This window comes from Myotis brandtii, unplaced genomic scaffold, assembly GCF_000412655.1.
Source record: "Myotis brandtii unplaced genomic scaffold, ASM41265v1 scaffold105, whole genome shotgun sequence".
Taxonomy (NCBI): Eukaryota; Metazoa; Chordata; class Mammalia; order Chiroptera; family Vespertilionidae; genus Myotis; species Myotis brandtii.
The window spans coordinates 3,030,753-3,045,321 of NW_005353538.1; the positions used below are offsets into that span (position 1 = coordinate 3,030,753).

General features: G+C 49.4%; 1 protein-coding gene across 2 annotated transcripts in view; it reads left to right on the plus strand.

The window, feature by feature from the left end:
• The window catches only part of SIK3 (SIK family kinase 3), a 270,503-nt gene that overhangs the window by 241,044 nt on the left and 14,890 nt on the right, over window positions 1-14,569 (plus strand). The window contains exons 14-21 of one of the 2 annotated variants that reach the window (XM_005856818.2): window positions 2,149-2,219; window positions 4,207-4,350; window positions 7,811-7,961; window positions 8,656-8,781; window positions 9,046-9,131; window positions 9,587-9,690; window positions 10,877-11,216; window positions 11,757-12,634. In XM_005856818.2, the coding sequence (XP_005856880.2) occupies window positions 2,149-2,219; window positions 4,207-4,350; window positions 7,811-7,961; window positions 8,656-8,781; window positions 9,046-9,131; window positions 9,587-9,690; window positions 10,877-11,216; window positions 11,757-12,634 (1,900 nt within the window). The remainder of the gene's footprint in view (window positions 1-2,148; window positions 2,220-4,206; window positions 4,351-7,810; window positions 7,962-8,655; window positions 8,782-9,045; window positions 9,132-9,586; window positions 9,691-10,876; window positions 11,217-11,756; window positions 12,635-14,569) is intronic. The other variant, XM_005856819.2, reaches the window with a different exon arrangement.

Genomic DNA, 14,569 nt, shown 5'->3' on the forward strand with positions numbered 1-14,569 from the left:
TGAGTCCCAGGGACTGATAGGCGGCAGACGCATCGGAGAGAGCAGGGTCAGGGAGGCTGTGAGGGCCAGGCGGACAGCTTTGAGGGAGGTGGACGGACTTGCTCTGCCCATTGGAGCTGTTCTTGCAAAGATCAGTAACAAACTTTTGTTGGTAAATCCAGTGGACAGTTTTAACTTTTGTCTTTCTGGACCTCCCAACTGTGTTAGTCACTGTTGACCATTTTCTTTTTGAAATATTTTCTTTGGTTCTTTTCAGTTTTCCTTTGTGCTTGTTCCTTGAAATTGGTGAAACCCCGACTTTTATCTTAGGCTCTATTTCCATTTCTTTTTACATACCCTGTCTGGGTGGCCTTGTCCACTCCCATAATTTTTGTTACCAGGTGCTTCTGCAGCCCCGCATGCTCTTGTGGATGCGTCTGCATAGATATACATGCCTGCCTACTGCACATATTTAGTTGGTGTCCCACAGACACTCACAGTTTTAGTCCAGCATGTCCCCAAACGACCTTGGCCTGCCCATTAAACCTGTGTCTCGTCCTGAGTGACCGTGAAAGCACTGTCATCTCCTGATTAGACTGGCCAGGAATGTGGGCTTTATCTTTAAGTCTTCCTCTCCCTCATTTCCCATATCAAATTATTTCCGAGTGCCTGTAAGGTAAATGCCTTATTTCTGTCCATTTCACTGCCCTTCCTTAAACCACTGTCATCCTTGGCCTAAATTAATACAGTGGCCTCCTAACTGGCTTGCCACCACCACTTTTCACTCTGCGGCTAACGTGCACGAGCTTTCTAAAATACAGATCTTAGAACATCATGTCCCTCCTTGAAATCCTTCAGTGGGTTACCACTGCACCTCCTCAAAATAAAGTTTTAATGTGGTATGCAACGCCAGGAATCCCTGGCCACGGCGCTCCTCTCCTGTACCCCCATAGCCGCCACCTTCTCAGTCCTGTTACTCCAGGCCTTATAAACTTGTAAGAAGGGACCTGGAAACCCTAGAAGCATTCAAACAATGGAATTACTCCAAAGATTCTTTGTTTTGGTTTATAATTATCCATTTCATAAAATGCTCCTAATTTAAGTATGATTTTTGCTCTTGTGCCTGAGGCCTGGTGACTATGTGAGCCCTGTGCATAGCTGTCAAGAATGCATGATGTCCAGTCCATAGCAGTGGGGAGAGCCACAGGAATGCATGCTGTGGAGGCTCTCATTTCACGTACAGTGGTGGTGGGTCACAGCTACTTAAAGCGTGGAATCGCGGCCCTGGCCAAGTCGCTCAGTTGGTGGGAACGTCTTTCCGTGCACTAAAAGGTTACAGGTTCAATTCCCAGTCAGAGCGCATACCTAGGTTGTGAGTTTGATCCCTTTTGAGGCATGTATGGGAGGCAAATGATCGATCAATGTTTCTCTCTCTCTCCCTTTCTCTCTCTCTCAAATCAATAAGAACATATCCTTGGATGAAGATTTTTTTAAAGAAAGCATTGAATTGCAACTGCACAATTACATTATGTACTAAAATGTACTTTTAAAAAACCCTCATGCCTTTCTGGAGTTAAAGACATCTAAACTCTGGAAATAGCACGAAAACGCACCCTAGGTCACCTCTTAGCCAGGTACACAGCTTCTGCTGTATCCTCAGGTTCCCAAGCACCCGCAGGCTTTCCTTTCTCTGAACCTAGGACCTCAAAGGCTTGTGACTCCTTCCTCCTTTCCTTGGCTCCTGTTCACTTGTCAGGTCTCAGGTGAATGTCACCTCCTCCAAGACACCTTCCTCCGCTCCCAAGTGCCCCAGGGAGGACTTGGTCCTGCTGTTTTGAAATTGTCTGTGTACTTGTCTCTGTCCTGCACTAGACTGTAAAATGAGGGCCAGAACTACATTTTATCCTGGAACGTAGTAGGTATTCTATTTGTTGGGTAAATAAATGAATGAATGAAGATGAATCAGAGGAAGAAATCCAAAGTAAAATCACCTGAACAAGGTGAAAATGGAAAAATAGAAAGGTATCTGAAAGTTGTGTGTAGCCCAGGGGTCCTATGAAACGTTGTGTGAGTAAGAAAATGAATGGAAGACCACTCCCTAGGCAGTTTCCAGAATGAGAGCTATTGAGAAGCAGCAGAGCCTGAGCCTGTCCTTTCTGTCTCTGTCAGGCAGTGCCAGCAGTTACCCCTGTGGACGAGGAGAGCTCGGACGGGGAGCCCGATCAGGAAGCTGTGCAGAGGTAATGTGGCGTCTGGCAGGCTCACCTGCAACCAGCGAAAGGTCGCCTCTGCCCAAGGAGGGTACAGTGTAGCTTCAGCATTTGTGTGGTCTCTGCTCAAGCCAGGTGGCATGTTCCTCCCACCTAGAAGGAACAGAAGACTCCCCAGAAAATTTCATTTCTGTAAACGCCATTGGAAGTCCCGAGTGACAGCAAGAACCATAAGAACGCTCCTCTCCTCCCTCCAACCTTCCTTGTCACCTGCCTTCGTATTGCAGCTCATAGTGTTCACAAGGCACTACGCCTGCTCCTACCTGCTCTGGACTGTTTACCGAACAGGAATTGGAGATTTGGTATGATAGTGATCCTAGCTAGGCTAGCCATGGACCTCTGGCCTGGACTCCTCCTTTCTGGGAGAATGAATACCTCTGGTACTGTTCGCTTGAAAAGAATATGCGGTTCGGGCCAGTGACAGATGCAAACATGTATGGTTTGCAGAACCTTGTTGAGCGATGCCTAATCCACAGAAAACAGCAGTGACCATCAGGCACACTGTGCTGTTCATTTACCTCAGTTCCATTAGCCATGGCCCTCAGCTCCACCCATGCCCCCTTGTGGGAGTTGTCATTCTTATTTTCTGGGGAGCGGGGTTTGACCAGAATTCAGCATGTATTTTCCCAGAAATACAGGTGTTCCTCAAGATTATATGTTTTTCCCTTGAGGGAAGTTGAAATAAAATAGTTTTCATGGGCTCTTGGGGGAACTTTAGGTGTCTTTATCAAATGGATATTAAACCACTAATGGCTTACTCTTTTGCAAGTTTACATACCATTAATTATAGTCTGTTAACTGTTTTATCTTAAGTGGGCGAAGTAGTTAGGAATGAAACAAGAGCACTTTTTAAGAGCCTGATGGTTGCTGGCTCCTGAGAGTGCGGTTCTAACAGAAGCCGGTCCCTGTGGAGGGAGAGGAGAACAGGGGTGTTGGCAAGCGGGTCAGCTCCTCCCACAGCTTAGCCAGTAGAAGGACAGTTGTAACTTTTTCCCCTCTTGATTTTGTTGTTTCTGTAGTTTGCTGATAACAGTATGTGAAATTGTAAATGGGTCCTGCTGGTGTGGTAAGAGAAACTAGGAAACGTAACTGCCTGGCTGCTTTAATTAGACGGCAGTGTTTCATTTTATGTCTTCCTCTTGGACTCTCTTCCTTCTGCCCCACCTTTTTTCTTCTTTAGACCAACATTTAAAGGATAATATGCCCGTTTGTTTTGAGACAGAAAGGAATAATGTTTAACCAGATGAAGGGGACCAATATCTTCAGATTAAAGGCAGCAGCTCGTCAACTCTTCCGCTTTTGAAACTTCTGTTTTCTTGTCTTGCATTTTCCCCACAACATGAATTCTAAGCATTTCTTGTGGTTTCACTTCTTGTCCTCTAGAGAGGTTGATTCCCAGGGAACAATATCAGTCTCTTCTCTGATGGCTGACATACAGTCTGGGGCCCGGGGAAGGGAGGTTTGAGTTTGCTCTCCCTGAATGGAAAGCTATGTTTTCTGAGACTTGGAGTGAGGACCAGCTCAAAACCTGGGGACCAGGGGTCGGAGACATGGGGACCTTCTGAATATCTCCCTTGGCTCATCTCTAGGAACGGTCCTCAGTGCTTATTTTCTCTTATATTTTTTGAAACTTGGAGGGGAAAAGAAGAATAAAATTAATAAGTAGGGAAAAGATTCTTCTGTCGAGTGGAAGGAAAATCATTCTTCTCTGTAGCTGCCTCTGCTCTCCTCTTCCATGGCTGCTCGCAGGCCCCAGGTCCGCCACGCCAGCGGTCAGCAGCTTCTGCTGGCGGTGGACGTGCCTCACTCCTCCTGCAGGGATCTGTTCGCCGTGGAGCCCTTTCAGAGCTCCGGCACGATTCCACCCGGAGTGCTTTACATTAACTTCTAATGCTTCTTGCTGAGGAATAGTCCTGGCTGTTTTTTTTACTATGAAATGTGCTCCTGCTTGTTGCAGGTACTTGGCAAATAGGTCCAAAAGGCATACACTGGCCATGACCAACCCTACGGCCGAAATCCCACCGGACCTACAACGGCAGCTAGGACAGCAGCCTTTCCGTTCCCGGGTCTGGCCCCCTCACCTGGTACCTGATCAGCATCGGTGAGTAGCCACATGAGCTATGTGAGCTCCTTGAGGCTCATCGGACAGGCACCCTTCTGGCTAGTGTTGGTGACTGGCATCGAGGTTTTAAATAGCATCCTGAACTACATCTTCTCGGCTCCGTGCACTAAGTAGTGCACAGAGCAACATAGGATTCTTCTTTCCCATTGCCTCGTAGGCACGTGTATTGTCTACATTGATTCTTGTGATTCTAGATGTTGACTCACAGATGAAATTGAACTTGAAACCTGCAAGAAGGTGAAGCTCTCAGAGGGCCACCTGGAAATAAGAGGATGTGTAGCCATATTAATAGACTTGACCTTTAATAACACATTGCCCTTAAAAGAATTAGCATTTCTTACCATGTTACCACTGAGCAGTGAGCCAGGATATGGAGGAGGACACGGCCCTTTGTGAGTGGTAGCGCAGGCACTACATCCTCTTCAAGCAGTCATTCAGGCAGTATTCTGATGGCAAGTTCTTTACTGGGGCTCTGTCACATGGATAGCTCATTCTCTTGAAAAAATAAAAAGAAACTTAACCATAGCTGGCCAAGAAAACTTGACAAAATTGAATCCAAGTAAGCCTGCAAGCAAGAGGAATGGCACTTGGCTAGATTAGGGTGATTGTCTTCTGTGAATACCTTGATGGCTAAAAACCTTAGCTGAGAACATACCCAGACTCATGGATCACACTCTCAAAGCCACCCTAAATTCCTAGAACTTATTTTATTATCATCTTTTTGAGAGGACAGTGAAAAGCATTCTTACTTGGGAAGGTTGAAAAGCAGTCAGATTTCAAGGAAATTAAGTTTATAACTGTGCTGCTGTTACATCTTGCAACCAGTTCACACTGGCAAGCTTGACAGTGTTTTTATTGTGACTAGTTCCCCATTGGGCATTGATGTAATCAGCAGAGAGGTGAACTCTGAGCAGGCTGAGACATGACTAGTGCCACGTTGGAACTCTGAACGAAGGGAGATAAGCTTTTGCAAATGACCGTGGATAGCTTAGTAAAAAAATAGTCTGTTAGGAGTAGCAGGAATGATGATTCTCAAAAGAAACTCATATGACACAGAAAGTATTTTCCTAAGGAAAATCTCTCAGGACCTACCTTGTACTTGAGTGATTGTTGGAGAGCTGCCTTTCCACCCCGTAAATTTCCTACGATTTCTTCATGACCCTGAGCTCCACACTTACCTAACAGACCCTCCACCTGTGTTTCTCCTTGTTTCTGTCTTCCCCTCCTCCCTACCTGACAATGAATTCTGCAGCCTCGTCGGGGTCTGTTGTTTAGCTGAGCCCTTTGGCATCCTTGTTTACTTCAAAGTGCTCCTCTGGAGGTATTGTTATCAGAGAAACATGAAGATTGGCACGCCTCCCTAGTCACCTTTACCACAGACTGGGTCCTGTTTGCTTTTGTTATAAAGGAGGACCACATAGGCCTCCCCTGCTGGGATCTGCCTGCCTGCCGTCAGGTTTCCTGTGGTCAAGCCAGTCTGAGTTGAAATGAATGCTTTATGAGTGGCAGATTGTGTGAGGTGGGACATTTATGCAAACTCAGCATGCCTTGATGGGGATACTGTGAAAATAAGGCAACACAAGAGACTGAAATTAGTCTTCAGGGGGAAATGGGAACTTTTCAAGGGCATAGAACACTTAGAATGGGTGGCCTAGATAGTTATTGAATTTCCCTTATTCTTCTGGAGAAAATCACGAACAGCATCTTTTTCCTCTGGGGGATAATAGATGAAAAGCCACATTGAGACGAAAGAGGAGTCTGATCGACCTTTTTAACTTGAAAGTGTGTAATTTAGAATTTTTTAAGTTTCTGAGTGTAATTCTTTTTAAAAACCTGGCACAAGCTGGATTTCATGCAGGGGGTAAACCAGTCCCGGTTTGGAAGTGTAGTGGGAACGGAGCCTGAGGGAAGCGGTGTGGGTTTGAATGGGATTCCTGATCAAAACAGCGCCGTTGGTCCTATTCGTGCTTCCAAGTGAGCAGCACAGCCAGACTGCTTCCCTGGCACCTCTGCTGGGCTGACCTGCTGGTCGGCGTCCACAGCCTGCGCTTCTGGAAGAGCCAGGAGCCGCCTGGCCCTGGGAGGTGGCTTCGATGGAGAGAACGGGGGTTGTGCAGATGGACTGAATTGAAGAACACAGCTTTCTGAGTGAATCAGAAATGTGTCCATTGTCACTAATATTGAAAGCGTAAGAGAAACATTTTAGGAGGACATAATATTGGCTTGCTTTAACTCCAAACACCTGAAGTAGAAACAGAACTGGGAAGGATGGAGGGAATGCCCCTGAACACAGCCTTCAGGATCGCCATTTCCAGAGTGCGTCTGCCGAAAGCGTTTGTCTCTGTGTTACTGAAACAAACATCCATGCGGCTCGTTTCATTAGCGCACTGCTGTGCAGGCTTCAGGCAGAGTCGGAAACAGAAGTCATCACTAGAAGGGGGTCAAGGGCGTTCACCTGCTGCCGGAACTCTTGACCTCTCTGCACAGTCACGGGACTCCTCCCCCTCCCTGTGGCACTGCATTTGAACTTGCTTGTTAACCTGCTTCCTTAGCCTGGGTTCTGCTTCAGTCCAGAATGAGTACCCAGGCAGGTGGTGCCTCATTTCACCCCGAGTTCACTGTGCTGCCATCCCTGCCCTGGACATGAACCCTGACCCTTCCGTGGCTGCTGGAATGCTGCTTGGGCAGTCTTTTATCTGCTTCCCCACAAACATCTCTTTCTGGTTCAGTAACAGGTACAGGTGTTAGCCTCTAGCCCTGGTGCTGTCTCAGGCATTCCTTATCAATAGCTGTTCTTCCTGTACGGTTCTGACTGTGCTCTGATCGGTCAGTGGATTTTGAAGGTAATCCACACGGGTGCTCTTTCCTTAGGAGGTGGGAGGTGGGGTTGCTCTGAGCAGTGCGTTTCACAGTAACTAGCCTTGTGTGCGCTGGCCAGGCATGTGCATCCTTCAGGGCCATATTCCTTAAAAATGTGCTGTTTCCATCTGGGGAGACGTCAAAGCTGCCCCCATTTTCTAGCACAGAACCTATGGTTTCCAGGCCTGACCGTGGACCACAAAGCTGACTGTAGTTTCCTTCCTTACTGCTCAGGGGCAGCTTTGCGTCACACAGGTTTCTAAAGGCACTAGATAGAGATAGGATGCTAAACCAGAAGAGTTCCTCGCAGCTTGGCCTTCGGGATCACTTGCAGCTCTTCTCTCCTTCCTGGCGTAGTGATAAGAACTGGGTGTGTTTGATCCCAGGATAGGGCCTCCCCTCTGGCAGTGACGCCAGCCTATGGTAAGTGGGAACAGAAGACGGACCTGGACCCTGGGAAAGGGAACAGGCTGGGGCCCACATGGCAGCAGCGTCTTGGTGCTCGTCGTGGGAACACATCCCCAGGTGATTTGCTCAGAACCCAGGTCCTAGCCTTGACCTTCTCTTCCCCTGTATTCAGCTCTACCTACAAGGACTCCAACACCCTGCACCTCCCTACGGAGCGGTTCTCCCCTGTGCGCCGGTTCTCAGATGGGGCTGCCAGCATCCAGGCCTTTAAAGCCCACCTGGAAAAAATGGGCAACAACAGCAGCATCAAACAGTTGCAGCAGGTAATGGAGAGATGTGGACATCGCTGGAGAAGCATGGCAGCAGAGACCGCTTCTGCCCTCCTGTCAGCAGTACTGCCACTGGCTAGGTCCAGAGCCATAGCCTCCTGCTCTTTGCTTGCTTGTTAGGTACAGCTTTCCCCAGCATCAGCCTCGCTTGCCCCATGAAGGGACTGTCTGCCCCTCCTGTCCTGTAGTTCACTGGAGAGGACTTTATTCTGGGCTTGGGTTTCAGTGGGAAGCACCAGGGAAAGTACTTGGAAGCAGCCCTGGCATTCCTCTTGGAATGGGCACTGGGTCTTGTGGGAGCTTGCTTGGCATGGCTGCCACCTGGCACAATCTCCATTTGGTACAGAATGGTGCTCTCAGAGGAAGGAAGGCGTCCACAGGCCAGTTTCCTTTCTGCCTCCTCATGACCACACTTTGAGTGGCATGTTCTTTGTACACAGATTTCACACTGGACACTTCCACTTGTGCACAGCCCATCCTTGGTGTTTGCATTGGTTCATGCAGAGTAGGGTGTGAATATATACACATTGAATACATAAATACCTATGGGACGGGGTGAGCGCTCAAGGGCACTGTTCTCGCCTGGCTCTTTCTGCTGTGAGATCTTTGGGCAGATGTGCACCTGCTCACGTCACTGCCTGGGGTGGGTCTGGCTACATCCCGCCCATATGAACTGCTTTCCCTTCAGGAGTGTGAGCAGCTGCGGAAGCTGTATGGGGGGCAGATCGATGAGAGAGCCCTGGAGAAGACCCAGCAGCAGCACATGCTGTACCAGCAGGAGCAGCACCACCAGATTCTCCAGCAGCAGATTCAAGTAGGCCTCCCTCCACTCTCCCAGCGGGTTTGGAGTGTGCTCTCAGGATGACTGGTTTGCCTATGAATTTTGGAGGAGATCATGCAGGGCAGAATGGAGTTGAGTTCTGTTTATGGTTGGCATGTTTGGGTAAAGGTAATCAGACTTTTCCATGAGCCACAAAAGCCTAAGTCTCAGGGACAGGTAGTTCTCCGTTTCCTTCCTGAGAATAGCTCACGTTACTCTTTGGGCTCACAGTCCTTCTCCACCTTCCCCGTGTTTTAGGATTCCATCTGCCCTCCGCAGCCCTCCCCGCCTCTTCAGGCCGCATGTGAAAGCCAGCCAGCCCTCCTCACCCACCAGCTGCAGAGGTAAGGCATCCATCGCTTTGCTTCATGCCTAAGCCATTGTCTCTCTAGCCTGACTCATAGGGGAGATTCTGACTGACTTTAGCTTCCATCTTGGAAGAAGCTATTTGAAGAGCAGAGAAGCCAGTTTAAATCCCAGCAGCCTCCCTGGCATCCTGGCTTCCTGTGCCACTTCACTATCTCAGCCACATGAACAAAGTCATGTGACATCTAATACAGGAGCCAGACACAGGCCCGCAGGCTCTGCCTCTTTGTCGGGAAAGTCCAGTAACATAATTCGTGGGTAGGTTGTAAGGAGGCTGTGGTGGGCGGATATTGTATGTTTTTCTAGCCTGGAGGCTTATCAGCACTAAAAACATAGTTTCTGCTGAGGTGGATCCTATGACTGAAGCTCACTTCAAGGTTCTGGTGGCACCTCAGGGATTTATTTACCTGGTTTTGTGTTGTTGTTTTTTAAGGTTAAGGATTCAGCCTTCAAGCCCACCCCCCAACCACCCCAACAACCACCTCTTCAGACAGCCCAGTAGCAGCCCTCCCCCGATGAGTGTGGGCCAGCCCCATGGTGAGTGCCGGCAGCCGGCCTGAGCCGGTGAGCCACGTGTAGCAAATGGATCCCAGTGTGAATGCCACGCGCTGTTGACTGGAATGGCAGAATAGCAGCATTTAAGGTGTGGGCTCTGGAGCCAGCCTGCCTTGGTTTGAATCCTTAGTGGTGACACCTGAGTCAAGTCACTTAATTTCAGCTTGCCTCGGCTTTCTCAAATGGAAAATAGGATTACTATTAGTATTTAATGAACAAACATATACACTTGGAACAGCCTGGCACTACATAGCTCTCGGTAAGGATTAACTATTCGTATTTTTAATAAAACACCCTCCAACTCTACCAACTAAAAAGCTGCTGCCAGAGCCTTCCTTGTTGCCGGGCCTGTTGGTTTCTCCTCGTATATGGGGACCCTCTCGTGGGTGTTTCGATGCAGGTGAACACGAGTGCACCCCAACGAGAGGATCTTTGGAGATCAGCACTGTGAGGAGTTAATACTCCAAACTGGCGATCTCTTCAGTAGCGCCACACAGGCTGGGTCCCCTGAAGAGTCTGAACTCTGTTCTTCCTACTCAGAGCGGGGTTCCCTGACCAGCTGCATCGGCAGGAAAGGCAGAATCCTGGGCCCCATCCCAGAGCTGCTAGACCAGCATCTGCACTTTAGCAAGACCCCTGGGCCATTGGTGTGCACATTAGAATTTGAGAAACATTGCTCTAAACAGAGCTACCCAAAGAACAATCCATGAACCAACTCTCTTTTTTTTTTAAATATGTTTTTATTGATTTCAGAGAGGAAGGTAGAGGAATTGAGAGAGAGAGAGAAATACAAACATCAATGACGAGAGAGAATCATTGATTGGCTGCCTCCTGTAGAGGATCCACACTGGGGATCGAGCCTGCAACCTAGACATGTGCCCTGACCAGGAATCAAACCCTGACCTCCTGGTTCATAAGTCAGCGCTTAACCACTGAGCCACACTGGCCGGGTGATGGACCAAGTTTCAGGGCAACTTATTAAAAATACAGAGCCATGGGCCCCCTCCCCGACCTGCTGAATCAGGTTGCTGTGGGTGGGGCCCAGGAGTCTGAACAGATGAGCCTCATGCACAGCGAAGTCTGAGGAGCAGAGCTGTGGGTGGCGTTTGGTCATCTGCAGCCAGCAGGCCACCTGGGCGTTTGGTCACTGAGGCTCCTCTCTCTCTAGGTGCTGCATCTCCCTCCCAGTTCCAGGGCTTACCCTCCCGCAGTGCAGTCTTCCCACAGCAGCCTGAGAACTGCTCTCCTCCTCCCAGCGTGGCACTCACCTGCCTGGGCATGCAGCAGCCCACCCAGCCACAGCAGGTGACCATCCAAGTGCAGGAGCCTGGCGGTGTGCTCAGCAACATGCCGGGGGCAGCTGCAGGCTCCGTGGGGCGGGGCACCTCCATCAGCCCCAGTGCCAGTCAAATCCGGATGCAGCACCGTGCCAACCTGCTGGCCACCTTCAGCTACGGGCATCGGCCCTTGTCCAAGCAGCTGAGTGCTGACAGCGCAGAAGCCCACAGGTAAGGCTACCTAGGTCACCCAGTGAGCCATCCAGGTGACCCAGGAGCGGGGAGGGAGCAGGGAGGAATCTGGTGGCCGTACTCCTTCCACTCCCTCTAAATCAGGGCGGTGGTTTTGGGGTGAACTTGAAACCTATTTATTGACCAAATAGGGGCTCAAAATGCTAATGAGACAGTGGAGGAAAATGACAAAGCTATCTTACTGTTGTCTGCCAGGAAAAAAATGGCCTATTAGATAAAAGTGCCCGTTTCCCTTGTCTGTTCCCTGAGGGTTCCTTCCCTCTCCCTCTCTCATATTCTGAAAGATTGGCGCTTCTTAGGAGCTCCCTTCAGCCTAAAGCTGGGCTGTCACACACACACTGCCCCAAGTCCGGGCGCCACTGGGTGAGTGATGCAGGGTGGTGCTGCACCCCCTTCCCTGTCACTCCGCAGTTCCCTGTCCATGCACTCACTCCTGACAGGCGCCGTTTTTCGTTCTCTGGGGAGTAGAGTGCTCTTGTTACGTGGATGCCTGGTACTCACTTGCTTTTGTGTCTGCAGCTTGAACGTGAATCGGTTCTCCCCTGCTAACTACGACCAGGCGCATTTACACCCTCATCTGTTTTCGGACCAGTCCCGGGGTTCCCCCAGCAGCTACAGCCCTTCAGCAGGAGTGGGGTTCCCTCCAGCCCACGCCCTGAAAGTCCCTCCACTTGACCAATTCCCCACCTTCCCTCCCAGTGAACATCAGCAGCCACCTCCCTATCCCACGTCAGCACTACAGCAGGCCCTGCTGTCCCCCACGCCGCCAGACTACACGAGACACCAGCAGGTACCCCACATCCTCCAAGGACTGCTCTCCCCCCGGCATTCGCTCGCAGGCCATTCGGACATTCGGCTGCCCCCAGCAGAGTTTGCACAGCTCATTAAGAGGCAGCAGCAGCAGCGACAGCAGCAGCAGCAGGAGTATCAAGAACTGTTTAGGCATATGAACCAGGGGGATGCTGGGAGTCTGGCTCCCAATCTTGCAGGACAGAGTATGACAGAGCACCAGGCTTTACCGTATCAAAATGCTGACTCGTATCACCACCGCCACACCAGCCCCCAGCATCTTCTGCAGATCAGAGCTCAAGAATGTATCTCCCAGGTTTCCTCAAACAGCCCTCCCCATGGCTACGCTCAGCAGCCGGCACTCCCGCATCCCGAGAGCATGGAGGAGGAGTGCTCCTGCGTGGCAGCCAAGGACGTCTTTCCAGACAGGCAGAGTTCAAGTGCATTGACCAAAGGTTGCCACGACAGCTCTCTCCTCTTGAGTACTGGTAGACCTGGGGACCCTGAGTCTTTACTAGGAACTGTGAGCCACGCACAGGAATTGGGGATACATCCATACCGACATCAGCCAACTGCTGCATTCAGTAGAAATAAGGTGACCAGCCGAGGTAAGAGTCCCTTCAAAGTAAAAGTTCTGGGCTAATCTGCCCCAATTCAATTAACTTAGTAATGTTATCTTTTTTCAGCTAGTACTCTGTTCCTAAGAGAAAAAGAATTCCTGAGAAGACCTTCAGGACTTTTTGAGGGAGAAGCATGTAGGAAGTGGGTATTGGTGGATAAGGAGTCATTTTCAAAATAAGACAGTGGTAGTATAGTCAGTGAGATATATTGTCTATTTTCCATATTCATACCATGTTTTTTAGCTTTTAGAATTTCTTGACTTTCTTCCAACTAGCCAACTTTAACTTCTGCAATAGAAAAAGTCAGCCAGGGGTAAGAAATAGGATTCAGTATAAATAGCATTGGACCAGGAGTCAAAGCACCTCGGTTCTGGACTTGCCTCTGCCACGAAACCATGACCTTGTCCCTTACACCCTCACGTGGTTATTCTCCTCCCCTGTGAGAAAGCGGCAGGAGGAGCGGTATTTGGGAAGTATTAAAACATGCATATATGTGTGTGTGTGCGTGTGCGTGTGTGTGTGGGGGGAGGCATTATAACTCTGATCATTTCATTAATAAATGCAGACTTTTACAGCATCTTAAGGGGCCATGTCATCTCATTTTGTCTCATTGTATAATGAATGCGTGCATTCATTTTTATTCTGAGGAAGATTAATATTACCATCAATAGGTTATGCTCAGAAAATGTTATTCCATTAGCATCGTAATATCCTAAACAAAATCTGGACCAATATCCATTCTATCATCACAGATCATGAAAAATGAGTTTGCCCATAAAATATACAATTCTGAAACCAAGCATTTCCTATATCCTTCCCTTCTTGGAGCTGCCTGCATCTCCAGTTCTGTCTTCTAAAGTCAGCACACAAAACTCAGCTCATAGGAGCATTAGGTCCCATGGCACATGGCAGGGGGAAGACCTGGCTCTACATTGTGTGTGGAAAAGCTTGGTGCCTCAGGTTGGCTCATAGGCACCAATAGGGAGGGACACGTGGTTGTGTAAAACACCAGGTAAATCCGGGGCCTCTGAACAGTCTGATGCCATCCCGCCGAGAGGCGCCCCGGCCGGGCGGCTGCTGTGTGGAGGTGGTGCGGGGTTTCAGGCCAGGCCAGGCCGTATGTGGAATGGCTCACACACCTGGGGGTGTTCAGTATTGGGGGAAATAAGCTAAGGAGAGTGATCATACTCTCAGGCGGAAGAAGGGATTTGACTTTTGTGGGTTCATATTATGGGGCAGAACCAAGATCGAAAGAGAAGTCGCAGCAAATGTTAACTCCCTGGACGACTGTGTAAGAATGTTCTCGCCTCAGCAGCCCAGAGCTTCCTGTCCCTGGGAGTGTTCGGGCAGGGAGGTGGTATGAGGGTGCTGCAGAAAAGCTTCCTGTGTGAGTGTAAACAAGCTTTTCTATAGGGTTTTCCGTGTGCCATGGCACCAGCAGCTACTCACATATAAATGAATTTAATCCTCCCAACAACCCTATCTTACCTAATAATAGACAAACATGCAAATTGACCACACCTTCGCTATGCCTTAAGCCACGCCCACCAGCCAATCAGAGTGACTATATGCAAATTAACCCAACCAAGATGGCGGCCAGCAGCCACAGAGCTGGAGCAAGCAGGAGGCTTGGTTGCCCCAATGATGGAGGAAGCCAAGCTTCCCGGCCGGCTCTGAGCTCCACTCAAAGCAACAAAGTTTCAATTATAGAAGGTAAATAAACCCCAGATACCTGCTTTCAGCCAGTCTTGGCCACAGAGCTGGAGCGAGCAGTAGTGGGTTGCCCCTGGCAATGGAGGAAGCCAAGCTTCCCGGCCGGCTCTGAGCTCCACTCAAAGCAACAAAGTTTCAATTATAGAAGGTAAATAAACCCCAGATACCTGCTTCCAGTTGCCATGGGCCACGGAGCTGGAGCAAGCAGGA